Consider the following 26985-nt stretch of genomic DNA (forward strand, 5'->3'; position numbering starts at 1 on the left):
GCACTATACCTGCACGTGAGGTACATCTTGTCTCATCTAAAATACACTGTATGCGAGTACAGAAACCCACACCCAACAGCTCCTAGAAAGCAAAAAAGAGAGAAAATGAAGAATGCATGACAAATGCTTATGAGCCTACCCCTTCAAAGAGCTCAAATGATAGTGTGATGACAGTGATATAAATATCTCTACTGAATAATTGTTTATAGGCAAGAAGGCTTACTTGACAAGATCTAAAGATTTGCCCAAAACTTGTCAAGCTCTGCATCATATATTCACTCCCCCCTGCTTCAGAGCTAAAATACACTTTAAAATGTCAGCGTAACATACCCCAAGAATCTGACTGAATAACAAAGCATAGAGTGGACTGACTGCTCCATTCACAGCTGCCGCCAGAGATCCCAGCACCATGTACGGCCATTCCGAGGCATTGTATTTCAAAATTCTGGTAAATGGTACAGGTTTGACATCTTCCTCCACTGCAACAGATTCCTGAAAAAAAACCAAAACAGGCTGGATTTATGAAACAAATGCATTCCCCCAGTGATGTTCTCCCTTTGATAGCGAGATAAAAGTTAGCCTAGTCTGTTAAATGGCTATCCAGAGCCCAAACAGCTGTTATGGCTGCGTACAGGAAGGGGCGACGATGGGTCTTGGCTGCTGTCTGGAGCTCTTCTGTAGGGCTAGGGAGTCCTAACGAGAGGGTTACATAGATTACTTACTACCTTTACTGTCCCTGGAGAAAAAGAGATTCATTCCTTGAGCAGTTCTACTGATTCCAACCTAAGAGGTTCATTACGAGCACTTTAAGATTTTCTGCCACTGAAACTCAAGCTGTTCACTTTTTGCTGCCTCCAGATATGAGGTGCGATGCAATACTCAGTGCCAAAACTTTAACTTCTTCCTCACAAGCAGCTTTTTGCACTACTCATGGAATCTTCTTAAATATTAAGATTTGTGTCGTGGGTGAACACATTAATCAGACTCTGCATCAAATTAACAGGTACACTATATAATTAAAATGGGAGATCTCAGAGTCATAGCTGGATTCAGGCTTTATACATGCTAATTGTGCCTCCCTTCTGTGAAATATCCTCAGACTATATGCTGAATTCCCATAATTATTCCCAGTAAGAGTAGAATATTCATCATCAAATTATAACTTACCCTGCAGTTTGATTTGTGCAGAGTTTTTTTAACACTCAGTGTGCTGAGCCCTGCTTATCTCCCTCAGTCCATACAGCTGGAAATGCCCAGACAAAACAGACCCTGTGAAGACCTATCAGCCCAAAACGTGCAAGGATGAATGGGTGGAAGCACCTTGTATTTTCTCTTCCTTCTGAGCTAGCACCAGAGTGACAGCAGTAAAGCCCTCTATTTATCCACAGAATCGGCTTAGCAATAGCAAGAACGTGACTTCTAAGCGCTGCTCTCTGCACTGAGCAATTGTAGCCATGCAAATCAGTGCAGGGAGCTTCATAAGCACTTTGGAAACCCACTGTGTATATTCCTACATATTCTGCATAATTTTAAGGCATGCTGTCTTTATTTTCTATGCTAGTTGATTGCACAAGTACACTGTCAGTGAAAGGACCCTGTAGTTAGGTTGCAGTGAGGGTCTCTCTTTACTCAAGTCTCCAGATGATTTTGAGATGAAAGTGAATTTGCTCTTTATTGAACAAGAAGCAGTGTCATTTGTACCCCTGAGTAGCTATTAAATTTCACAGACTGAGCATTTTTCTTTTTGTCAGTTAGTTCACCTTTTATGAATATGACTTTTTCAGCTTAATCTACCACATATATCAATTTACCAACAGATCATGCTCTGCTAGAAATTGTATATGGACCAATAAGCATAACAGCCATCAAAATGCAGCCTAGGGTATACACAGAGAATCAGAACTGAAGCTGTGCTTTTGTTTTAGCAGAGAAAAGGATCAGTCCAAGAAGTAGTAACTGTCAACAACTATAACAAACAGTGTCCTGGTTTTGGCTGAGATAGGGTTAATTTTCTTTCCTAATAGCTGGTGCAGTGCTGTATTTGGATTTAGTATGAGAACAATGTTGATAACACACTGATGTTTTAGTTGTTGCTAAATAGGGCTTACTCTAAGTCAAGGACTTTTCAGTTTCCAGTGCTCTGCCAGTGAGCAGGTACCCAAGAATGGGAGGGAGCAGAGCCACAACAGTGACCCAAACCAGCCAAAGGGATATTCCGTACCACAGAGCATCGTGCTCAGGAGATGAAGTGGGGAGAGCCAGCCAGGAGGGGCCGATCGCTGCTGGGGGACTGGCTGGGCATCAGTCAGTGGGTGGTGAGCAGCTCTGTTGTGCATCACTTGTTCCTCTTGGGTTTTATTTCTCTCTCTTTATTATTGTTATTATTGTTGTTATTGTTACTACTTCTGCTGCTGCTGCTACTATTACTATTATTACTACTATTACAATTATTAGCACATTTAACTTTATTTTGATTATTAAACTATTCTTACCTCAACACATGGCTTTTACCTTTTCCTGATTCTCCTCCCCATCCCACTGGAGGCTGGGAGGGGAGCGAGTGAGTGGCTGCGTGGTGGTGCTTTGCCAGCTGGGGTTAAACACGACACAGAGCCACACATCTACAGGTTATCATTACCAAGTAATATGACCTGTATGGTTGAAAATTTAATAAAAAACTATTGGACCTGACCTTTTTTGCTTGTCCATCATCTTCTCCATAAGAAGGCATAACATATATAGACTCTGCATGATCTCTTGCAATGGATAATGGAGGGTCAGGGACCATGTTAGAGAGCTGAGATCTGGAGCGCTGCCGAAGTGAAGCTCTGTAGAGAGGACAGATATGGTCTGCTCTTCACAGCTCAGTAACACAATACTTGCTTGCAAAGCAGATGCAGATTCTATATCAACTAAATCAGGATTCACTGAAGCAAATCATAGGAATCCCACAGACTTTTTCTTTCTTTTTGTTTTCTCCACTTCTTGAGAAGAAAATATCCCACAACAGGGACAAATACTTTTCAAAATCATATTTCACCCCACCACTCAGTCATCGTCTTATATGTACCCTGCACCATGTATTTGTAAAGTAAAATTGTGCTGTATCCTACTATATTTGCACAAGCCATTAAGACACCAAGTCAGTCCATCATTATCACTTTCAAGTAACTCAGTCCAGCAAAACGGGATGCTGAAACAATCCAGCTCTATCCCTGATGAAACATAATGCTGTACTGTAGAGGTATTCATTTGCATATGTCTAACATGGGCTTGCCTGAAAGAAATAATAAGTGTCTAGCTACAAGACAGTCTGGCTTGTAAAATGCTTTAACTTTCATCAAGCAGAAGCCATAATAAAAATGTCCTTGTACATTGTATTGATTTCTCAAGTAATTGCACAGCAAGTAATTTTTCAAGTGGCTGGACTGAAAGTGCTTTAGGTAATACAAATATACGGCTGTAGGGTAGTAATATTAAAAATGGAACATTAACACAGAATTGGAGAGAATGTACTATGGATAGAAAGGGGAGTCAAATTAAGTACCTTGCTGTTTACCCATGAGCCTTCAATCAGTAGCATACTACCCAAGCTATTTCTTTCCAAGTGAACTCTTATCTTAGTAACATACTTGCAGCCCTTCCACCCTGCTTTACGCAACGTACAGAGAAGTGATTCATCAGCACTATAAGCATTTTGGAATAGTGGGATGAAGTATAGAGATCTGGAAACATATTGAGATTTACAATAATTTTTAAGACTCACCGCAAACTGGCCCGATAGCTTCCTCTGACGAATGACTGGACTTTCTCAAGATTTGGCTCAACCATGCTATTTTCTGCTGCTGTAAAACATAGTATAGTATATAGAGCTCTTCAATTTGTGCTAAAACTGAATACACCCCAAGTCCACTGTGGCTCTGGAAAAAAGTGCAGTGCCTCCAAGTCATAACTGGAATACTTTGTAGAAGGCAAGGAATGCAATACAACCTTGCTACTCAACCTCTGACATGATGAAGTTAACTGAATATTAACCCAAGGACCAAGTCACTTGGGATGTGACTGCTAAAGTCTGTCTCCCTATTTTAGCAGTGCAATTGCTCTCTTCTTTTAAGATAATCATTTCCAAGGTACGATGCTTTACAAAAGTACAACAGATCATTCTATTAGACCTCCATTTCCAGAAGCTTTGATTCAAATCTGCCTCTAGTAAAACAAATAGGGTGGTTTCAGCGTATTCTGTAATGTGCTTGCATTTCAAATGCGGCAGGACTGGACTGTCAGCACTAAATGGATCTATAAAATGCCGGGTATTGCAGGTCAAGATTAATGTTTCAGGACAGATCTATATGAGAAAGGTCGTTCAGTGTATGTGTAGTAAAACCACTCTGGCCATGGTATCAATGCATTACTTCTGTGAATGCTAAACTTCAGCTATAAAGGTGGAAGGAAAAAAAAAGAAGCAACTAACCCTCATTAAAAATATATATTAAAACCTGCATTCTGTGGAAATTGTGCATCATTTTATAAAAGAAAACAAAACACTTACTTTCTGTGTCTTCCCTGTTAAGTGCTTTGTCTCCTTTGCTTTGCAAGGTCACCAACATGAAATAAACCCCTTTCCTCTGCAAGAGTTCCTCATGAGTTCCTCTCTCCACAGCCCTTCCATGCTCAAACCCAATGATGACATCAGCAGCTTTGATGGCTGACAGGCGGTGAGCTATTGAGATTACGGTGCGGTCAAAGCGAGCCTGACAGGGAACAACAAAAGCCTCATTCCCAGGATAGCAAACAAAAATGCTTGGAGCCAGTACTACGTAGTCTAGAGTTTGGTCAAATCAACAGGAGTCTTTCTGTTGCTTTCAGCTGACTTTGACTTGAAGTCCACCCATAGCCCATAGATGAGCATCTGTTTCTGAGCAAAGGGAGCTATAGCTTTCTGTGAATGTCCCAATGTAAGAAAAAAATATTTTCTGTCAATAATACTAAAGTTCTACATGTGCACATGAAACAGCTATTGAGAAAAGCTTCTCACCACTTTGTTGCAATTCAGCAGCACCCTCTGCAATGTGCATTAAAAATAATTTCTGCCCTTTCAAGTCTGATTTATGCTGATCTATCGCAAACCTTATGAAGTGCTTCCTGGACAGTAGCTTCACTTTCATTATCAAGTGCTGATGTAGCCATATCCAGCAGCAGGATTTTCGGGTTTCGTACAAGAGCTCGAGCAATAGCTATCCTCTGTTTTTGACCTCCACTCATCTGGCTTCCACCCTCTCCAACATGAGTGTCAAATTGCTGTGTGAAGGAAAAAAAATAAAATGAAACAAGTAACAAAAAGGGATAAGCTTCTGGTGAAGACATTGGTAAAAGGTCTCCCAAATTTGTCCTGGGAGTACACTTAAAAATTTATTATCTTTGAAAGACAAAAACATTGCTAGTGCACCAGATTCAAAGGAGAAATGAGGAAATAACTTCCTTCATAATGGACAACATCATTTTTCCTGAACTGGGGTTCCAACCCCAAGCCAAAAGTATGTACTGATAAAAAGGTGAGATGTCCTTGTTTGGCTCAAAATGACTGTATCAGCAAAAGCTGAAATGGAAAGGAAACACCTGCCCACTCTCCATCAGATGACTCACCAGCAATCTCCACAGAGCTGGACTTTGCTGATAGCCTGTGACTCATGAACACTGTGTCTGTGATTCATAGACATCATGCTCTGGTGGCATCAGGTTCAGGCAAAGAATTAAATAAACACACAAAGCCTAGCATCTTGAGAGCCAGGATAATTATATTCACCTAGAGCCAAATCTTGTTTACTCCTCCATTTCTAGGAAATAAACAGGGGCCTTTACACGGTCTTTCTATGAATATTTTCCTGGAAGCCTGGCAACGCATCGGTGAAGGATAAAAAGTAGATACTGACATTAGCTAATGGTACTTGAATCCTGCCAATCAGGTTCACTGTTGTAACGTGTCCCTTTGAGACACAACCTGGCAAAATAACATTCTAGAAAAGTAAACAGCCCAGTACTATCAAATAGGGGGTTTATAAGGGGTATACTATGGGACTGATCAAAGCCCTGTCATCATAAGGAAGGAAACGGGGAAAAGGGAACCTCCAGCCGACTTACAGAGCTCATAGGAGATAAGGTTGTGAGGATCAGTACAGATTGCTCAAAAACATATGCTGGCTAGTAAGAGTCTGGGCTCTAAATTGCTTTTGGCTTGAGCAGAAACAGATGTCCATAGCAGGAAAAATACATATTTTAAAATCATGCTATGATTATTAACGTGATATTGAATGCTGAGCATGACTCCTGAGGAGATAATTCTTCTTGGTTTGTGGTTTGTTTTTTGTTTTTAACTTGGTGACGTAGTAAGACCTAATTAACTCTAGTCAAAGGAAAGGCTGCTGCCTAGTGTCTACATTAATCTTCTGCCCTTCTACCCAAGCACAAATGGCTGCATGAGGGGAGGGACAAAAGAATTCTCTATTTTTACATCAAATTCTGCCAAATATTTTACGAGTCACAGCATACCTGTGGCAAGTCCATGATGAAATTGTAAGCATTGGCCTGTTTGGCTGCTTTGATTATGTCTTCCATGGTAGCCTCATCCCGACCATAGCGAATGTTCTCTGCAATCGTGGTGGCAAACAGGACTGGCTCTTGTTCAACAATACCAATCTGTGAGCGTAGCCACTGGATATTAAGGGAACGAATGTCATGGCCATCCAGGGTAATCTACAGAAGCCAATTAAAATATGGACAAAAAAAATAAAAAAATTAATCAAGGACATTATCTCCTCCAGTTCAGAGACAAAGAAAGACACAGTGGAAATGAAGAGCCTGTGATGCTGAGTTTCTATGATCAGTGTAAAAAGCAGCTTTCATACACAAAATGCAATGCAGCTGCAGCAGTATATGTTAGTTCTTGGGTTTAGGTGTTGTGCTGTTTGGTTTCATTTCCCAATAACTCTTTTTGCTTGGCCTCAGAAATAAAATCAGGTGGAAAGTAATCATCAAAATCAAGATTATATATTTACAATAAATTGGTTCTTTGTCTTTTATACATTCAAGTACAGGTCACCATGTATGTGATTTGTGCCTTCTAGGAACACATAAATGGAATGAGACTGTTAATAGATGTAATTCATATTCTTAGCCGATACATTACTAAATGGTAATTACATATGCTAAAGCAATATTATGGGATAATGAGTAAATGTTCAACACTGTATTTTCCAGAATGGAAAATGATTTGTCACTCCTGAATTATATTCTATAGGTATAGCTTCTCCTAACAGTTTTTTACCTTTCACATAGGACTGGTCTGCATTCCCCTGAAATGCACAGAGGACATTTCTCTCATTTTAAAAAAAAAAAAAAAAAGAGTCAGGAGTCTTCCCACATCAGAGAAGAAACCATGCTGTTCTTTCAAGTCCCCAAGGGTGGAGAAATATATTCTAGGCTGATACACTCACCATGCCATCAGTGGGGTCATAGAAACGCTGGATGAGCTGCATTGTTGTACTTTTTCCAGCTCCGCTAGCTCCAACAAAAGCTGTTGTTTCCCCTGCTTTAATAACCATATTAAGGTTATCCAAAATCTGGAGAGAAAAAAGAAAAAAGAAAAAATCTATCCATTCTAATTCTTTCACAGTCATACAACCAAGTGGATATATTCTGTATCTTAAAATGGAGATTCCAAGTTATTTTACAAAATTCAGAAAAATATTTTGAAGAAAGAGGAAAAGCAAAGCAAAATATTTTTATATTGTTTGAAAAGTTTATAAATGCAGAGCATTGTTTTCCATGACAGGCAGGCAGATTTTGATCTTTTTTTGTTCCTGTTGTTCATCATTAAGAACTAGTCAAGTTAATAACACGGGAGAATTTGGCAGTAGTTCTTTAAAGAACACTGTACCTTGTATTATGCATGTCTGCTAAAGCATAAATATTAAGAATGTAACAGTGAAATTATGTAGAAGAATCTGGTACTTCATATGCTTTAGAAGCAATAGCACTCATTTGCTTGTCCAATAATATGCTTTTCCAAGGAGAATTTGTCAATTCAAACACAGTAGTAGAGAAATATTTGAGTATACAGCCGATGTTCCCGTACCTTTTCCTAGCATTTTGATGGGTCAGATGGCACATCCCCAGGGTAATGGGAGGTTCTATAAAATCTCTTTGCACCATTCAGCTTATTATTTTGTGTCCTGCTCTAGCACATGTTAATACAGGTGCATAACTGATTGTCAGAGAAGCTGTATGCAGGTGAATTTGTCTGAAATTGCTACAAGTTTATGTTCAGCAGCAAGGAATATGTATGGCAATGGGTATGTCAGAATGGTAAAACAAGCAGAATGGTAAGTAGAAGAACCCTTTAATAGAAGAATTATTTAGTCTACTTTTAAACAGAGGGTCTAGGCTTCTGGAAAACTAACTTCTGAAAATCTACAAATTGCTAGTAGAACTGGGATATTTTGGGTTTTTTACAGTAGTTATGTTCATGGGATGGATGGTGAATAATTACCTTTACGTCTGGTCTGGAGGGGTAATGAAATGTTACATTATGAAATTCAATTTCACCTCGTACTTTATCCAGCTTGTAGCCATCTTCTGACATGCAATCAATGGCGGGTTTCTAGGATAGAAATTATTGTGTTATTTAGTTGCTGTTAAACAGCCAACACTGCTGCAATAGATAAATATGCCCAATGCTATACAAAGCCATGGCGCTTCTGTTTGAACAGCACTTGGCTGCACTGAGCCAGCAGCAGGCTCTGCCCCAGGGCTTGCAGGCAAGGGACATGAAACTGAAGGCCAAAGTGACAGGGGAGTTGTCACTGGTGGGTAGTATAGGCAAGATGAATTGCACCTTTTTTTCTTTATAGGCTTACTGCAATTGCCACGGTCAACCTACTCAGCTAGTTTTTGCTGGAACAGAATAGCTGACTGAGTGAGGCATTTTAACTAAGTTAATTTAGCCAGCTCCTTAGGAATAAAATGACACTGCTTCACTCATAAACATTCTCCTACAGCACTGAAAACCAATTCATTGCTGGAAAGTCTGCATGCTTCACCACTTTGCATTTAAAATATCCATCCTTGCACACCCAGTCCTAAGAGCTGGAATCCTTATTTGAAGTTTTCCCATTAAGCGCTTTGGGGGTCACATACTTTTGGCCAGGCCTTGGGTATTGTAGACTGCTAGACATGAGCAAAGGACTAAGAGAAATTTGAGGAACCCCCCCAAAAATCAAATTTTCTAAGGATATATTGTTTAAGCATGGAATACAGAGAATGAATAAAAACTGTGGTAACAACAACATTTGATAACTGAAACGTGCATGATTTTTAATGCAGCCTAACAGATTGAAGGGAATTTTAATATAGAAATGTGTATTTTTCAAGATGTTAAGAACAGCTAAAAGATTGGTTCTGCTTTAGGACTGTATCTTACTTAAATTCAGATATTAAGCTATGAAGAAAAGTTTCACTGATCCAGCAAATGGGAACTGCAGCATGAATGTAAGTTTAGTGCCAGAAAAATATCTGTATCAAGGCAGAGCTGTGCTTTTACTGTCCAATCAGAAATCTACAAATGCAGCAAGCAGATGGATCTAATTTTATCCCCCTTCCTCTAGACAGATGAAATCTCACTTTAGTTTGGGTGTTTTACCCTAAGGTTATCTGACCTAGCCTTATCTTGAATTTTGTGATTAATTCTTACCGTTGCAACTCCTGGTGCTTTTAAAATTTTTCTCTGAAGACCACTTCCCTTCCTTCATCTCCTTTTCAGTCTATCTTAGAGCTTTAGCTTATGAAGTACATTTATAAGGCATATGTGCTATTATTATTATAGAACATTGAAGGGTTACTAAAAAATCCATTAGCATTACCACAGCCCCTCTAACCTTCTTTATATACCTTTATGTGCTCTGTAAAAGACAGGCAGCATTTTAATATGTTTACGTAGCTTTCAGCACAATAAAGCTTGTCAATGATCAGAGATACTACGTACTGCTAAGAAATCAGTATTTTGACAACAACTAAATTTATACAGATATACATGGATATAGAAATATATCTATACAGATACAGATATGGAAAGGAATCCTCATTTATAAATGCTAGTGGGTATCAGACTTTCTCATAGAACCTTATTTCAAATATCTATCTGTCTAGATAATATTGCAATTAATATTTATGACCACTGCGTGACCAGTGCCTTGCTCATTTGGTCCCATTTTAACTCAGGGTAGCTCTGGGACAGGTGACAGCGGCCACCTTTGCTGCAAATGCCAATCAAGCCAAATCTTTTGATGCCGTCTGGAGGCTGGGAGTTAGATGCTTGCTGCAAATTGGACTGCGAGGTGACTATTACTGCTTGCCTGTACGCTTTCCATGGCCAGCACTGATCAGTAACTGTACATCAGGAGAAATGGGGGTAAAAAACAGCAGTAGCTGAGGTAAAACTTCATTATTCAGAAATAGGCCACTGAAGAAATCTGTTCAACACCCTCTCTGAGACCACGTGCATGCTGCTAGACCTTTCTGTTGCACCATCAATTCTTTAATTGCACTCATTTTTCCTCATTTACACAGTATGTAAAACTACTACAGCTTGAAGCTTACTTAATTAGTTTTCCACTACAAAGTGACATAGCTTGGAAATGCATTACTTACTTTATCTATTGTCTCAAATATGTTTGCTGCAGCCCCACGGCCAGTGGCAAAGGCTTCCAGACAGGGAGATGCCTGGCCAAGATTTAAAGCTCCTACTAAAACACCAAAGAAAACCTGAAGAAGTGGAAAAAGACATTAGCAAAATATGAAGAAGTGGAAAAAGACATTAGCAAAATATGATGTCACATTTTTATTATGGTTTAGAGCTTAAACAGACAAATCAAACTACAGCGACTTAATGACTTCTTATGCCTCAGCTTAGCTGCAGTGATTCACTATATGAGCATAATTAGTCCACAAGAAAGCAAGCAAATGCATCTTAGAAGGGATTTTTGCTGTCTTTCACAACTTTGCTTCCACGCTGAAGTAGATCAACTTACCTCATATTTGCTCTGACCTAAAAACATGAGCACCCAGATATTTACTGAGGTGCCACTGATGTATTTTTAAGGTACCTCAATTTGACTGGGTGCCTGTGTCTTGAAACAAGGACTGGAACTGAATCAGTGGCAAGCAAATTATTTTGGAGATATCCTTTACCAGTAAACAGATGAGAGGCTACAACAGTTCAAAACCAGAAAGCATCTTAGAACACTATTAAAACCTTTGTATATTGCCATTCCTGTCTCTTCCAATACTCACAAAACTTACTTCTGGAGCAGGTACCAACTACAGGAAATATTTTGTCTCCATCTCACACAGAAATGAACTGTAAGGGTTGCTACCAACACTGGATTAGCCACTATTTGAGCTGAGATTACTATCGGTCCAGGTGGACAGTTTCTGCAGGTAGCACATACCAAACACGCTCACTGTTTCAAGTCCTTATCCAAGAACTAAGGGGAAGAGTTACTCACTAGTGACCCTCTTCTGAAAGCCCCAGGAAGCCCTTTTGATCTAAGCCCAGAACAACACTGGAGAAAATGAGCCACAGCGTCCACTCTTCCTGAAGGATCAACAGACAATAAAGTCAATTGGACAGAGTATCAAATATCAGAGGACGCTTCACTCCAAGAATTTAGCCCTGGAGTCTGGCCTTGGACATTAGAAGCAAGTGAAGCTGGAGCATGTCAACCAAAATACCAAGGTATTTTTTCAAAATTTCCTAAGAGCTGCTAATGCCTTATTTCCTATGAAGGGGTTTTTATCAAAGTTCTTAAGAGTAGACAGGAACCATCTAAGGCTGAAAATGTTGACAATTCCGATAAGAGACAGGGCCTTCAAAGAACAGGACACAGGAAGATGGTGAACATCAAAAGATAAAGGCTTATTTACCACTTATATACCACACACATGCAAACGCGTTGTCCTTACAACAAGGAGTGAGCTGCATTGTATTGTAAGTATAGCTTATTCTTCTGAGCGCTAATATACCAGGGTGTGCTTTTGTCAGAAAGAACAATTTTTGCCTAGAATTTTCTCTGCTTTATTCCTTCTTAGTTTTTCAGCTACAGATTTGGTTTGGCAGAACAGATTATAAATGTTTAGATAATATCTTTGGTGTATGCTTTTGGTCAGTTTTTTGCTTTGTTGTGGCTGATAGTTTGAACATTCACCTGAGCACTAGAACTGCTGTATAGTTTGGCAACACATGAGAATTCTGCTAAGAAGCAATCAAGGACTCAGCTAGCCCTTTGAATACAACACAAACAACAGACAGGATAAACGGGCAAAGTGTATAAGGAAACACTACTGTTGAGAAAGAAATGGAAGTACACAGTACTTAGCTCTCCCCTGAAACCATCGTGATGTCTACTGAAAATAACCCCATGGCTCGAGAGGGAGAATCTACTGTACACATACTGTGCACTACAAACACCTACACTGTGATGTATATAGATCATGCCATAAGTTCATACTCAGCTTCACTATAAACTAATTTTCATGTGTGAATGAGTCCCAAAGCAAGTAGGTTATATGCATGTCAGAATCCATCACGAACATGAGAGAGCAGGTTCTGTACATTAAATAGAAGGAGGAAACACAATGCTTAGTGTATCTCAATGCAGTATGGCTGGTACACAACAGACCAAAAAAAGCATATGTAAATGTTTTGTATCTACAAATTTTCCTCTCCTCCCCCCTGCCAGGCTAAGACTCTACAGCAGAAAACATGAAGTACAAGAAAGGTGAGTGGAAACTTAAGAGGAAGGGAAGCTTAAGGGAGAGCCTCTCCATTGACAGCTACAATTCTTCAGCTACAGGGTAGCTCCCCCCTGTTTGCCATATGTCACATGGAAGCACTGAACTAGAGTTACCATGTGCAAGGCAAGGAAATTGCTCGCTTCTTTGTTTTTCGCAGTACTACCTTTTATCAACTACGGGTGTCAAGAGCAGTTGCAAATGATTTCCTGTGAAGGACAACATCCTTGAACAGAATGACTTAATTTTACAGTGTTCTCAGAGTAATTTACCAAGCTTCATTTAGCAGGAAGTTTTGCGCTGCATGCTGCTAGTGGTTGTGAGCTCTCATGGTTTGCAACAAGCAGAGAAGGAGCAGAAATATATGTCTCATCAGATCATCCAGCACTTACAAGGTTCTGGAGAAATTCACTCTGGGTCTGGACAGCAGCCTGCCATTTGGGCAGTCCTGGCTTAAGCAAATAACGAAAATATCTGCAGATGTTGGTTTTGTTGGATCTAGGTCATCAGCGTCTGAAGCATCTACTGTGCAGAAGCGGATGCATTGTACCGTGCTGGGTAGTATGTTTTTTTGTATACACTGCAGGAGCCACAGCCAAGTGTGTTTATGTATTATTGTATATATATTTACATGTTCTTTGTTACCTGTAGAGCTGGGTGGGCAGTTAGCAACAGAAAATGGTGATTCAAAGTAACAGAAACTGTTCATGAGAGAGAGGTTAGATTTGATAAAACTTGTCTTTGGTTAGATTTCTCTTTACCACAATGGGGTTCTTCACCACGAAGTTAGTTCATCAGAGAACCCAATATCCCAGAAGTCATATGCTGACCCACAAAATGGTAAAGCTGGTTTCAGGCCTCTGTCAATGGTGTAGAAGGCTCTCAAATGAAAATATTATTTCCAATCTCAGTAAGCAGCATTTCAGATCTTTAAAATAAAGATGGGGTTTTTTTTAATCATATCCAATTTTGTCCTATACTTTCATATATATACTGAGTAATGATCTTTAAAAGGCACATAGAGCCTTTGTTACCACGGAGCCACCAGATACCAGAACACTACAGATACATGTTCCAGAATTAATGTTTTAAAAAACAGTCCAGAAAAATTGCATCAGGCTAAAATGGGTACCTGCAAAAGAGTTCCAGGTGAATACTCTTCTTCTTCAAGGACAAGTTTAGAACCATACCAAAAGGCTAATGCATAACACAGGAAAATTATAAGCCACATATAACCTGTGAACAATCCCATTATTATTCCTTTTCGAATCCCCCAGTGCTGAGCAAACACCAGATTCTTATCGTATCTGTAGAAAGAAAAGAGAAATAAAATGGGATTAAGTGAATTTGAAAGAGATTTCAAAACAAGCAATGAGCAACAAAATGAGTTGTCTTCAATGACTGGCTGGGCCACTGTGTTAACAGTGGGTCCATGTAAGGTTGATACCTCTCACTCTGAACTGAGACACCACTGCTGAAACCAGCAATGCTCCCAGATCATGAAACCCTTGTATGTTCTAGTGCAATAAGTACAAGAAACGCAACACTCACCGCAGATACCTTGCCTTGGGGTTTGGGGTTTTAGCAGAGTGACATAGGATTTAAGAATTTGGCCAATGCTTCACAAAATCACAGAATGGTTGGAGTTGGAAGGGACCTGGAGATCAACTAGTCCAAGCCCCTGCTAAAGCAGGCTCACCTACAGCAGGCTGCACTGGATCATGTCCAGGTGAGTTTTGCATGTCTCCAGAGCAGGAGACTCCACAACCTCTCTGGGCAGCCTGTTCCAGTGCTCCATCACCCTCAAAGTAAATAATTTTTCCATCATATTTATGTGGAACTTCCTGTGTTGTGCTCTGTGCCTATTGCCCTTTGCCCTGTTGCTGGGCAGCACTGAAAAAAGCCCGGCTCCATCTTCTTGACACCCGCCCGTAAGGTATGCATTGATAACATGCCCTCTCTGACTTCAGGGTAAACAGGCCCAGCTCCCTCAGCCTTTCCTCATCAGGGAGATGCTCCAGTCCCCTTCATCATCTTCACTCATCACCCTCAGCTGGACCCTCTCCAGTAGTTCCCTGTCTTTCTTGAACTGGGAAGCCCAGAACTGGGCACAGCACTACAGATGCAGCCTCACCAGGCCAAACTAGAGTGACAGGGTCACCTCCTCCACCTGCTGGCCACGCTCCTCCTAATGCACCCCAGGATCCTCCTTCTTGCCCTTTCTGAAGACTGGCATGACATCGGCTTTCCTCCAGTCTTCAGGCACCTCTCCTGTTCTCCATGGCCTTTCAAAGATGATGGATAACATCTGCCAGCTCCCTCAGCACTTGGGGTGCATCCCATCAGGGCCCATGGATCTGTGGGTGTCAGGCTTGTCTAAATTAACTCTAACCTGATCCTCCTCGACCAAGGGAGAGTTTTCCTTTCTCCAGACTTCCTCTCTTGCCTCCAGGGTGTGGGAAAACAGAGGGCCGGCCTTGGCAGTAAAGACTGAAGCAAAGGTGTCATTCAGTAGCTCCATTTTCTCTGTGTCCTTCATCACCAGGGTACCCTCCTCATTCAGCAGTGGGCCCACATATTTCCTAGTCACCTTTCTCCTGCTGCTGTACTTGAAGAAGGTTGCCTTGTTTTCTTTGATCCCCTTCATTAGATTTAATTCCAAATGGACCTTAGACTTCCTTGTCACCTCCCTGCGTGTTCTGACAACATTCCTATATTCTTCCCAAGTGTCCTGTCCCTTTTTCCACATCCTGTAAAGTTCCTTCTTCTGTTTGAGTTTTGCCAGAAGCTCCTCGTCCATGCAGGCCTCCTGCCACCTTTGCTCAATTTCGTATTCATGGGGATGCACTGATCTTGAGCTTGGAGGAAGTGATGCCTGAATATTAGCCAGCTCTCTTGGACCCCCGTGCCTCCTACAGTTCTACCCCATGGGATTCCTCCAAGCAAGTCCTTGAAAAGGCCAGCGTTAGCTCTCCTGACATCCCGGGCTGCAATCCTACTTGTTGCCCTGCTTCCTCTGTGCAGGATCCTGAGAACTCCACCATCTCATGGTCACAGCAGCCTTCAGAGTTTCAGAGTCCATACTTCAGAGCGTGTCCTATAGCCGTGTTATGTTTTAAATGAATTTAATAGAAATTTGCAGCCTAACATCATCAAATCATTATGTCTTGCTGGAACTAGTTCTCTTACTTATCTTAAAAGTACCCAAAGCTTTCATATTTGCTGCGAAAGTGATATACAGACAATGTTTAGGGGAAAATTTGACAGTTGCTCCTAAAAGTGGGAATAACTTGCAGGTAGTATTGCTGATGTTTTATTTCACCGACTGTCTGAATTATGAAACTGGTTTTGCATATGTAAAGTTATTTGAAACCTAAATTTCTGTAACATACATGCATATTATTCTCAAAGCTAACAGATGGTCATTGTAGATTTTAGAGATGAATTGCCATGACTCTAAAGAGCTTTACAGTGGAAGAAGAAATCAGAGACCTTACAATTTGTCCATACAAACCTTTCAGCTTCTTTCTTCTCCCCACCAAAAGCAGCCACTGTTCTGATGGATGAGAGCACTTCATCAGCCACAGCTCCAGCTTTTGCATAAGCCTTTAGTTCTCGGCCTGTTAGTTTTGCCACAGCCTACAAAAGCACAAGAAGTGCTGGTTACACCCGAACTGTAGGCGCAGACAAGGACAGCAGGAAGCAGTGCTGGCTGTCACACTGCACTGCCTGCTCTGCATAAGGTCACATCCTCTGCTCTGTGCAGGCTTTTGTTAGGCACATTGCACACTCAAAGACTTCTGTCTTCTAGTTTTAGGGCATATACTTCTGCAGCATATGTTTTGCAGGACAGTTATCCCCTTGGCCAACAGCTCTGCTCCATGCAGCTAGAAAAAGCAGCTGACAACACCTGCTTTCCCTCCCTCCCTCCCGCTAACTGGGCTTAAGGAGACTGCAGACTAAGGGTTTGTGCATGGTGGGAGGAGGAGGGAGCTTAAACAGCAAAAGCAGCCCTTTAGCCTCTGTGGCAGAGTCCAGCTTCAGGAAGAAGTAGTAATGGTAGTAATGGGGGAAGATGGAAACAGATTTTGCCCAACACTGTGCTTTCTTTCTTGGGCTGACAGCAGATAGGTTCCTACACCACAGCTGAGAGCACACTGGATGCTAAAAATCTTACTTAGGCTCACAAAAGTGCTCAAATTAATGGAAGAAAATGTAGCCATGTACAATTCTACACAAAGATACTTCATTAGCTTGGGAATGACATATCGCTAGAAATTGTCAAGTGTCATTATTTGCTTTCTCTCTTCAAATACCCTACCCCAGGGATCTATTAGCCACTTTTGGAGGCAGGAAACCAGGTCAGATTGACCTTGGGTTTGTTTTCTTTATGGCAAAAAAATCAAAGATTTGGGTTGGAAAGGCTCATAAGGAGGAAACACTTAACAGTGGGTATGTGAAAGGAAAGAGATGGGACCAGAGAAATAAGAATGGAAGGCGGGGGGTGGAAATTACAAACATAAAGGGGTATGAGCTCAGAAAAAAATTGCAAATGTAGGAAAGCAGCATCTGGGAGTTTATTTTAGTCCCTGCCAGGATTCTGCTTTCCCACTTCACACTAAGTCATTATTCATGCCATCTACTTGCAGACAGCGCAAGGTGATAAAGAAAAGCAGGAAGATGAGAAATTAGTCAGTTACATTAGAGGTTTTATAGCAAAATGATAGCAAACTGTTCCTGGTGTGGAAGAAATGAGCTAGCCAGAGGGCTGAACCCAACCAAAGAGTGTGAGAGAGTGCAGAGGAAAAGCAGGAACTGCCCAGCCCTGCTGGGTGTGGGAGAGGAAGTGAGAGGGCAGAGAGTCCTGCAGTTTGCCTCTTCACCATGCTTCTTCTGCACAGTGTCAGGAAGCTTGTAAGGAGCAGATGGAGGAGCAGAACAGGTACAAATGGGAGAGGATGCAGCAGCTGCCAGGAGCAGGGACAGCCTGAGGTAAGTTTGAGCAGTTGTTTTCAGCTATTTTACATCTCTGAAACTTGATCATCTCTAGAAGCTCCTAATTAGAAAAATTAAGCCCTGTGTCTAGTAACCAGCTAAACTACTAGGTATGTAGTAATAGAGAGCTGGTGTAGGCCAGGTTCTGATCTCTGCAACCATAATACCCATCCACAGAACCCAACAGAAGGTATGCTTACACTCCTGTCTTAGAAGCAGGATACATTATTCTGGGAATCAGAATAAGCAAAACAGGAGCACAGTCTGCCTCCTCACTCTCCGAGCCCTGGTGCTGCTATGACCATAATCAGCTTCTCTTGACTTTAAAGGGGTGTAATAGTCTTCTCTTCCACCCATCATCCCAGCTCTATGGCATGCTTCCCTGCTTATCATACTTCAACACGAATCTCTCACAATTCACTTACCAAGCCATAGACAGCTGCTCCAACCCCAAGCAGAGGGCTGACTGCAATGATAACCAAGGTCAATTTCCAGCCACTGACAAATCCCAGTAAGAATCCACACACAAAAGTGGTTAAGCGCTGGATAAAGATTGCTACTTGGTCAGCAATAGCCTCATTAATTTTGTTAACATCACTGGAAAAAAAAAAAAAAAGAAAAAAAAAACAACAGAAGATTGGTGAGCATATCTTTTGTTTGTGTTGCAGGTCTTGGCATGTTTGCGTTAGCTGCTTTACCCTGGAGAGGGCCCTTCCTCACTCCTATTCTTTTCACCATCATCCCTTCCAGAGACCCTGGGCTACAGCAAGAAATGATGCAATAGCAAAAGGCTTTTATGCATGAATACTGTGGAGAAGATATTGTCTCTTCCCAGGAGAAGTCACCCTGCTGGCAGACTCATTCACTAGCTAGTTCTTACTACTGTGCCCCAAGATGATCAAAGGAGGGGGCAGAGATATCCCAGCTGGATGCAGCTATCAGATAATGGAAAAACAGTGTAGCTGATACGGCGTTCCTCCCATCATGGGGCGCTGAGAATGTACCATACTGCCTTGCTGAGGGGGCAGGAAAAGGGAGGAGGGCTGTACCTCTCTTCTAGTTTCACCTTCTACCACCTCCTGGTTCCTCTCTCCACCTTATCAGGTAGTTTCTTCTCTAAAGGAGAGGTAGAACGGGAAAACCAAGGACGGCTACTTTATCACTGGAGGCAGTGGGAAAACATGACAGCTCTATCACATGGGGACAGTGGTACAGCAGTTAACGTCATTACCCTAGGCAGCTGCAGAGTTCATTTGTTCTCTGTTATGCATTGCCAAATAGAAAAAATGTCTTAAAATAAAACAGTAATCATACTTCTGCCACTCTTGGCTACTACCTCATCCCTGAGATTAGAAGAACTGGGAACTCCTGAAATAACTAGGAGCAAGTGGCGTTGATGTTTCAAGTACAAAGTTGTTAGCTCATCGATGTATCAAGTAAAATTACAGTTCTCTGTTGAAAAAATTAAGAGTGTTGAGTTAAGCACACGTTTCTATTTCTTCTGGAGAATGTTTTTTAGCATTCAGGAAGCTCTTTGTAAGCACAGGACAATGTTGTTTGAAAAAACAGGGAACTGTTATTTATTAGAGAAATACATGCTCGGTTCCTATTTTTTGCCAGATAAATTCTTCACTGTGACTTACACTTGTCATTTATTCTTCATAAAAAGAACACCACAGAAGGTCATAAGATACCACTGGGCAGTGAGTAAAGGCAAATAAAATCCCTTTCAACTACAGGAAAATATTCTGCAAATGTGACTACTATTTTGCAGATACAACTGAGAACAGGGAGACATCTAGAGTTGGCATATTCCCCTTGCAGCTGCCTTCAGTTGTAAACTGGAACCACTAAGAAAAGGAGCAAGCCTTTACCTCTGCTTTTCTCCAGGGTAGATTTTCACCCAGGATAAGAAGGTTTCTCCGTCTACCTTGGGTGCCTTTGTGAAGGTAGGTGCTTGTACCTTCTTTAGCAGAAGATTAAGCAAGGCTTACTTTTTTTCTTTTAATAGCCAACAAAAGCAAAGCATGGCCCTAATGTAATTTTCCTTTCTGGGAAGTGAGAGCGTTCAAACCCGCATCTCCAGCCTCAGGGGAGTGCGCACTGCAGCTAAATTACAGATCACTCTGAAAGGACTGGGCACAAGAGGAGAAGGAAAGGATGCAGCAAGTTCACAAAAAAAAACCCCACCCCAAAACCCAACAACCCCCCACACACACATTAACATACAAGGCACAAAAGGGAAATAATTGTGGCTTAACAGTTAAGACCTTCGTTTTGAAGGTGGGGGAGATAATCAGCCTGGTCCCTGCTCCCAGGAACATAGCTGAATTGTATGTTAGTGTTTTTTCAAATGCCAAGTTACTGGCACTCTTGTGTTTGGAAAGAAGTGCAAAATGTTTGCAGTGTACCTTTTTTTCTGTATTACTTACTCAGAAATGCGGGTGTTCAGTTCTCCTACAGATGTACAGTCAAACCAGCCTATATCCATTCGCATTACTTTCCTGAAATAAGCTTTCCTCATTTTCTGTATCTGACGAGCTGCAGCCATAACCCAAAAGCAGATCTGTGAAGAGCATAATGTGGCTGATAAATTGCAGTAAAAAGTCTTTCTACTCCCAAGAAATGCAAAAAAGCAATTTGGCTAAAATGGGAAAGACCAATTTGGCTATTGATAAAATTACTATTCAGGTAAAATACATTCTAGCTACACAGACATGATAATGGTTTATGCCTTTGATCTTTAAATAATCCAACAATTTTATAAAGCGTCTGGATCAAGCATTTGTCTCAGCTCTGATAGGCTGAGAGGAGATGCAAGTTAAATTACTTGTGCTGTTACATGAATGTCATACGGACAAATTTTTTTCCATCTGTAGCTTTAAGTAATATAGGGCTGGCAGCCACCCTACCTCAGCAAAACTCTGGGATAGTTTTCAGGAAGGAGACTGACAAGTGATTTTGCAATTATAAAAAGCTTCAAAAGCAGTGAACCCTTTAGCAGGTTATGCAGGAATCATGCAAGCTTTTAGCTCATCTCAGCTATAAGAATTGAACCATTACTACAGAATGTGTAGGGTGTGATTCTTCTCCAGCACTAGTTTTACACTAGTATTACTCTGCAATATCTCTATAAAGGAAACATAGGGCTCAACGCAGCTGAGATGCCTACTGAGAATCTGCATGCCCTTCAGCTGTTATTTTAGGAGGGTGTGTGGATTCCATAGTAATCACACTTGAGCAAGTATTTCTTCTAATATGAAAGGAGCAGCATGCATCCATCTCACTAGGTAAAACACACCCTTGTACAAAGGTATGCATGCACAAATCCAAGGTCTCAGACTGCCAAAGCTAACCTATTTCAGTAGATAGAATGAGAATTGAAAGCATCTGCTCTGCTCAAATGGACAGTTGACTAAGTAGTTAAAAGGAACATAATTATTATAAACTGAATTATTTAGCGATTTAAACTTTGAAATCAAAATAAGGAACAAAATACTGACTTGGATGTATCCTAACACCAGTACAGCACAACCAATTCCTGCATAGTAACCTGCAAACTTGGTCATTTCTTGCTCAATGTCCAGCAGCCTAATGAAACAAAAAAAAATAAATAAAGAAAAAAAGAGTTAGCAATACTGGGTTAAGTTTCTCACAGATTTCTAATCTGGTGTTTCTTCAAGTTAGTCACATCAACTGGCAAGTCATCTTGTTTTGCTAACAGAGGCATTGTTTCACAATACTGAGGCTATAGCTAGCAGGGGCTGGTTTGCTTGCTCTGCCTGTTGCACAGGGGTAGGGCACTGGGAGGTACCAGAAAATGCTCCATTGTCCTGGAGCAGCCCTGCAGTCTCTGAGAAACCCCACCAGACGGCATGCTCCAAAACAGCACAGGTGAGAGGGTGTGTCAGGGAAGAGCTGCCCAACAAGTTTTCATTAGATATTGAATGCACTTGCTTTGTGCCATTATACCGACTAATAACACTCAGATTTAAACAGTGTTGTGGGGAGAAATAAAGGCTGCTGAAGACAATTCAAGTATTACTTTGTACCATAAGCTTGCTAATCTGAAATGATGCTTTCTTTTAGCTCAAGTAGGAGTATTAAATTACTCCTCCTATCAGTGAAAGACATCGAGTTGCTGCTATTGCATTTAGATTACTTTGAAATAGGCACTTCAGGTCATTATTGCTTGTGGGTTTTAGACAACTTTTTAAAAACATCCTGCAGAAAGCAAATTTTATTCCATTTACCTGGAATTTGGTAAAATGAAATTTTAAGCCAAAAGGGACCACTATGCACCTGGAATCATCTCGCAAAAAACAATCATGGAAATAGCTCAGGTGCCTGACATTGATAACCAGTACCATTTTTAATGCTTCAATTAAGATCATGAAGCAGATACTCCTCTGGAGTACTGCATTCAACTCTGGGGCCCCCAACATAAGCAGGACCTGGACTTGTTGGAAGGAGTCCAGCGGAGGGCCACAAAGACAATCAGAGGGCTGAAGCCCCTCTGCTATGAAGACAGGCTGAGGGAGTTGGGGTGGCTCAGCCTGGAGAAGAGAAGGCTCCAGGAAGACTTTACTGCCGCCTTCCAGGACCTCCAGGGGAACTACAAGAAAGCTGCAGAGGGACTTTTTTCAAGGGCAGGTAGTGATAGGACAAGGGGGAATGGATTTAAGCTGAAAGAGGGTACGTTTTCATTAGATACTGGGAAAACATTCTTCATTGTGGGGGTGGCAATGTGCTGGAACAGGCTGCCCAGAGAAGTTATAGATGCCCCATCCCTGGAAGTGTTCAAGGACAGGTCAGGTGGGGCTTTGAGCAACCTGGTCTACTGGAAGGTGTCCCTGCCCACGGCAGGGGAGGTAGAACTAGGTGTTCTTCAAGGTCCTTTCCAACCCAAACCATTCTATGATTCTATGAATGTATCCTGCCTGGTGGGTAGGTGCTGCTTCAGAGGAACAGAGGTCTGTAGCAAATTCTGTATTCTGTCTGCTAGCCCCATCTCAGAGGTCTGGCTTGGGCAGCCTGGAGCAAAATAATTTGGCACCAGTCACCTACATCTAGGAATGTGAATCACTTCCCATGTGCTCTGAATTTCAGAGACCTCTAGACAAGTAACTTTTAATTATAATTAAATATCTAATTAAATGTCACTCGGAGATTAGAAAACTCTTGGAATGATGCACTGAAAAATGAGCCTTAGGAGAGGTTACAGGTTCAAATCTGGTTTTGACAGATATCTGTATCTGAATGAATCATCTAGACTCCATTTATTACAGTTAATGGAAAGAAACAGGCACTCTTATAGGGCAGTTCATCTGACCTGCCTTAGACATCTCCCATAAGCTAAAATGAACTGCATCCTAGAAGTGCTTATTTCTCTTTACTAAATTTACTTAATAAATTTAATTACTAAAGTTTAGCTAACTTGCTCAGAAGTCAGCAGGCACCTATAGATACCTAAGCCCTAATCAGAATGACCAGAAGTCATTATTACCTACAGTGTCATCAGGGAAAACAAATTAATCAAGTCAGATGTGTAGTAGCTACATCTCTTATCAGAACAATCATCGTCATAGAATATCCCCAGACTGACCTTCTCTTCCTTCAGGTAATATCTCCAGCTCAGAAACAGCACGCTATAACAAGAACCATGCCCCTTTTCTGCCTTATGGCTAGAAAATGTAAAGTTTAAAGGTTTGAACTGGACCTTCCCTAGCGATACATTCTCTGACAAGCCATAATAACAAAGGAAAAGAAACTAATACATCTGCTACTTACCCACATCTTATTGTGGCATTCTTTTCATTCTGATGAATAGTACCATTAATCCACATTATGGTGTTATTTACACATATCTTGAGTGGGTCTTTAAGCTCTTGCATTTCAATGTCATATTCAATGAATGTGTCTGCCATTGCACCAAACACAAGTAGCACAGCTGGCTGGGCTGCTCCATGAACAATAGCACAGAAACTACCAACAGCCATCATTAAAATTTCCATAGATGAAGAAAATCGAAACTAAAGAGACAGGAAAAAAATACAGTGTCTGCTGAGAGCCAGTCTTCAAGTTGGTTGTAAACTGATAAATCATTAATCTGGTAGATCAGATACAACATCATTCTCTTTAAATTTCAGAATTATCTTCAATAGAAAGAAGACAAATCTCTCTCCCCAATCTAATCTAATTTCACCTGTGATTACAGCCTCATAAATTATTATGAGCTCCCTTTTAGCTGACAGCAGAATCTGACCACGTGAATTATCATGTAACATTAATAGCTCGATATCATTCCACATTATTATCATTCCAGAAACTAGATAAAAGATTAAGAATAGTAATTATAATTCATATATATAGTCTGCTTTGCAGATTTCCTGCGGGGATGGAGGGAGAGGGAAGGGAGGAAAAAGTCTTAGGGCACTATGGAGAGCCTCTGAAGAGTTAGCTAATTTCTCAGAAGTCTGAGGTACTGCAGTAGAAAGCCAACTAAAAGTCTGAGAGCACGTTCTCATAGTTAATACTCTAAATGTTGGCTGAGCCAGGCAATTGTGCATTAGGTCTTAATCTGGGAGAAATGTATAGAAATATGACATAGTATGTACTGAAAAAAAGGACTGAGCTAACACCTAACACCTTACATTTGCCATGGGCCAAGGACATGCACACATGCAGCTGGTGAGTCAGCTAAGATACAGTGACTTTATTTACTTTCGTCGTGATTGTGTGAAGTCTGATTCTCATGTTGAAGTCACGCGTAAATATATAGATCGAGCTGTCCACATAGAATATCAGTATCAATTGTTATGTATTTTGAAATAGGAGTGTAAAGAGCAATCATAGCCTGCTGGAGAACCTGTCCAGGTTCTGTAGGTGTTATAATGTGTTTAAGAGAAGAAAGGGTGGGAATTTGGTGCACCTATAGAAAAGGGACATTAGGGAAGAGACAAGATAAAGGGAAAAACAAGTCATTTAACACAAAAGAAAAATAAGTACAAAAACCATCAAAAGAAAGCTGTAGCACTACCACTGTTTTGCAGACTTTGCACATAAGTAGTCTAGGAATTTCCTTGATTAAAAAAAGAAACCCACAGAGAAACTGCACAGATACGTGATCTCAGCACATCTGATGCAAGCATACCATCCGTTTAACCAACCATTTTACCAACCGTGTTTAGGGTTTAACATCTGTGCAAAACAGGCCACAGAACTCAAGCCCTTCTGATTGACAGATATAGTCCCCCGTGTGGAAAAGACTGTTCTCTCCCCCCAGCTAAAAACTGAGATGCCTAGTGAGGTAGAGCACAAGCCACATGGATGTAACTGCACTAGCCCAGTACTACAGCCAGGACCACATTAGTCTGGACAAATTACAGAATAATTGCCTAGACTACATGCAAACCAGAAGTAATAAAACCTCTTAGCTGCATGCTGCTGTGATGGACATCTCACTACTAAATTAATTTTAAAATTTAGATGCACCCATCAAAGGCTAGACATACCATACAGTATTGTGCATTCCCAAGTTTTTATAGTTACCAAAACTACTAACACCCATGGAGCAATTACAAGGGAGCTAAATTATCTGGCAAATATCACACAGCAAATTTTTGGCAGAAATAAGCACGAACCAAGGTCATCTAGATCCCTGCTATGCATCGTAACTCTTTTCCCCATATCTACCTGTAAGTTCAATATAATGTGTTTAATAGACAATTACGACACAAATATCGATAATCAATACCAAGTTGACAAAATGACAAAGGGTTCTATTAAATTCCCATTGACTTTAATGGCAGGATTTCATGCCAAATGGTTTAATCCTTAAAAGTGTGGCTTAGTCATAGCTATTCCCCAAAACACCCATATAGATTATTGTCACTTATTCTAGAGCACAGTACATATAAAGTATTTATAGCCATTGCTTTCCTTACCAGCTGAAAGAAGCCAATACGAATAGTGTTTTCTTTCTTTTCTGGTGACCTTCAAGAGCAGAAAACATAACATTATAAACTTTTATTGTAGTGCATATTTTGTTCTATATGCAAAGATAGTACACAGAATTGAACTTAACTCACTTTTCAGTTTTCTTCTCTACAAAAGGTTCTTCATACGTATAGAAATTCCTAGCAAAAAGGATAAGATTTTACATTATTTCTTTTATTCTCTTGGTTATTTCTCTGAAATTGCATTTTTTTGAGACATTTTGCCCAGAATTTTCAGAGACAAGTTGTTTCTTTCAGATTTCTTCAGAACCAGTGGTTTGATAGTTCTTTTACGTTTTAGATGGGGACTAGAATGGATGTTAGGTTAAAACAATCTGAAGGTTTATGCTTTGTTTCATAAGCAGTTCTTCAAAACACTGTTGCTATAATGTGAATTGTTGGTTCTTTGAGGCCAGTTAGAGAAAAAAACACCATCCAAATTGTTGGTTAGTCCTTTCTTTAAGACAGAGAAAGGTCCTGTACCCATTCCCACCTATATTGCCCGTATGTTCCTAGCTCCATAGTGGCAGTAGAATCTCTCACACTACCATAGGGTTTTTTTCAGTGCTCACATTATGTGTTGCTGTTCTGTAGGGTCAGTTAAAATCTAAAGAAGTAGTTGCACCAGTGTGGATGGGATCCACTATTTATATTACTATAGCAAGTAATTAGCTGTGTGCGTTTGGTGATGAATGAGTAGGGATTTTCAATTTGGATTTTTTTTAAAATAAAATAAATTCAAGCTATATTTGTCATGAACAGTTTTCAAAAACCAGATCCTAGAAAGCCTGAAGGAAGCTTCATATGTGTAGTAGGTAGGACCATATGCGTGTTACATGTGAAAATCCAACAGAACTTGGGTTTCAAGATATGTGTGAGGACTGTGGTAGAGCTTGAACACTGGGCTGGTGCTCTCTGAGATGGGCAACCTGGCAAGGACAAAAATTAAGAGATGCTCTTGCTTTCCCATTCCAGTTTTTCTCAGACTGCGTCAGAAAGAGCTGGCACAAATTACAGCACCCATTAGGATATCCAGGCTGCTACAGAGTTATCCCAAGATCTCCCAAGGAAGAGAGAGACTCTTAACCCCATTCAAATCTTGGATTATAGCTGAAGATTAAGGTCTCTAAATCATTTCAGCTTTTAACTA

At 40.7% G+C, this 26985-nt stretch overlaps 1 protein-coding gene across 18 annotated transcripts in view; it reads right to left on the reverse strand.

The window, feature by feature from the left end:
* The window catches only part of ABCB11 (ATP binding cassette subfamily B member 11), a 68365-nt gene that overhangs the window by 18304 nt on the left and 23076 nt on the right, over positions 1 to 26985 (reverse strand). For 12 of the 18 annotated variants that reach the window (XR_005106004.1, XR_005106002.1, XR_005106003.1 and 9 more), the window contains 17 exons: positions 25929 to 25976; positions 25785 to 25833; positions 23629 to 23870; positions 21342 to 21429; positions 20271 to 20404; positions 18264 to 18435; positions 16358 to 16482; positions 13976 to 14150; positions 10702 to 10815; positions 8546 to 8656; positions 7491 to 7616; positions 6547 to 6750; positions 5128 to 5298; positions 4550 to 4751; positions 3767 to 3845; positions 2693 to 2828; positions 331 to 492 (listed from right to left, as the gene is read on the reverse strand). Coding sequence is in view for 12 of the 18 variants with exons in the window: in XM_037398869.1 (XP_037254766.1) it covers positions 331 to 492; positions 2693 to 2828; positions 3767 to 3845; positions 4550 to 4751; positions 5128 to 5298; positions 6547 to 6750; positions 7491 to 7616; positions 8546 to 8656; positions 10702 to 10815; positions 13976 to 14150; positions 16358 to 16482; positions 18264 to 18435; positions 20271 to 20404; positions 21342 to 21429; positions 23629 to 23870; positions 25785 to 25833; positions 25929 to 25976 (2338 nt within the window). In the remaining 6 variants the exon portion in view is untranslated. Of the gene's footprint in view, positions 1 to 9; positions 83 to 330; positions 495 to 2692; positions 2829 to 3766; positions 3846 to 4549; positions 4752 to 5127; positions 5299 to 6546; positions 6751 to 7490; positions 7617 to 8545; positions 8657 to 10697; positions 10816 to 13975; positions 14151 to 16357; positions 16483 to 18263; positions 18436 to 20270; positions 20405 to 21341; positions 21430 to 23628; positions 23871 to 25784; positions 25834 to 25928; positions 25977 to 26985 lie in introns of those variants that run through there. The other 6 variants (XR_005106006.1, XM_037398874.1, XR_005106007.1 and 3 more) reach the window with 6 other exon arrangements.

Source organism: Falco rusticolus, chromosome 8, assembly GCF_015220075.1.
Source record: "Falco rusticolus isolate bFalRus1 chromosome 8, bFalRus1.pri, whole genome shotgun sequence".
Lineage (NCBI taxonomy): Eukaryota > Metazoa > Chordata > Aves > Falconiformes > Falconidae > Falco > Falco rusticolus.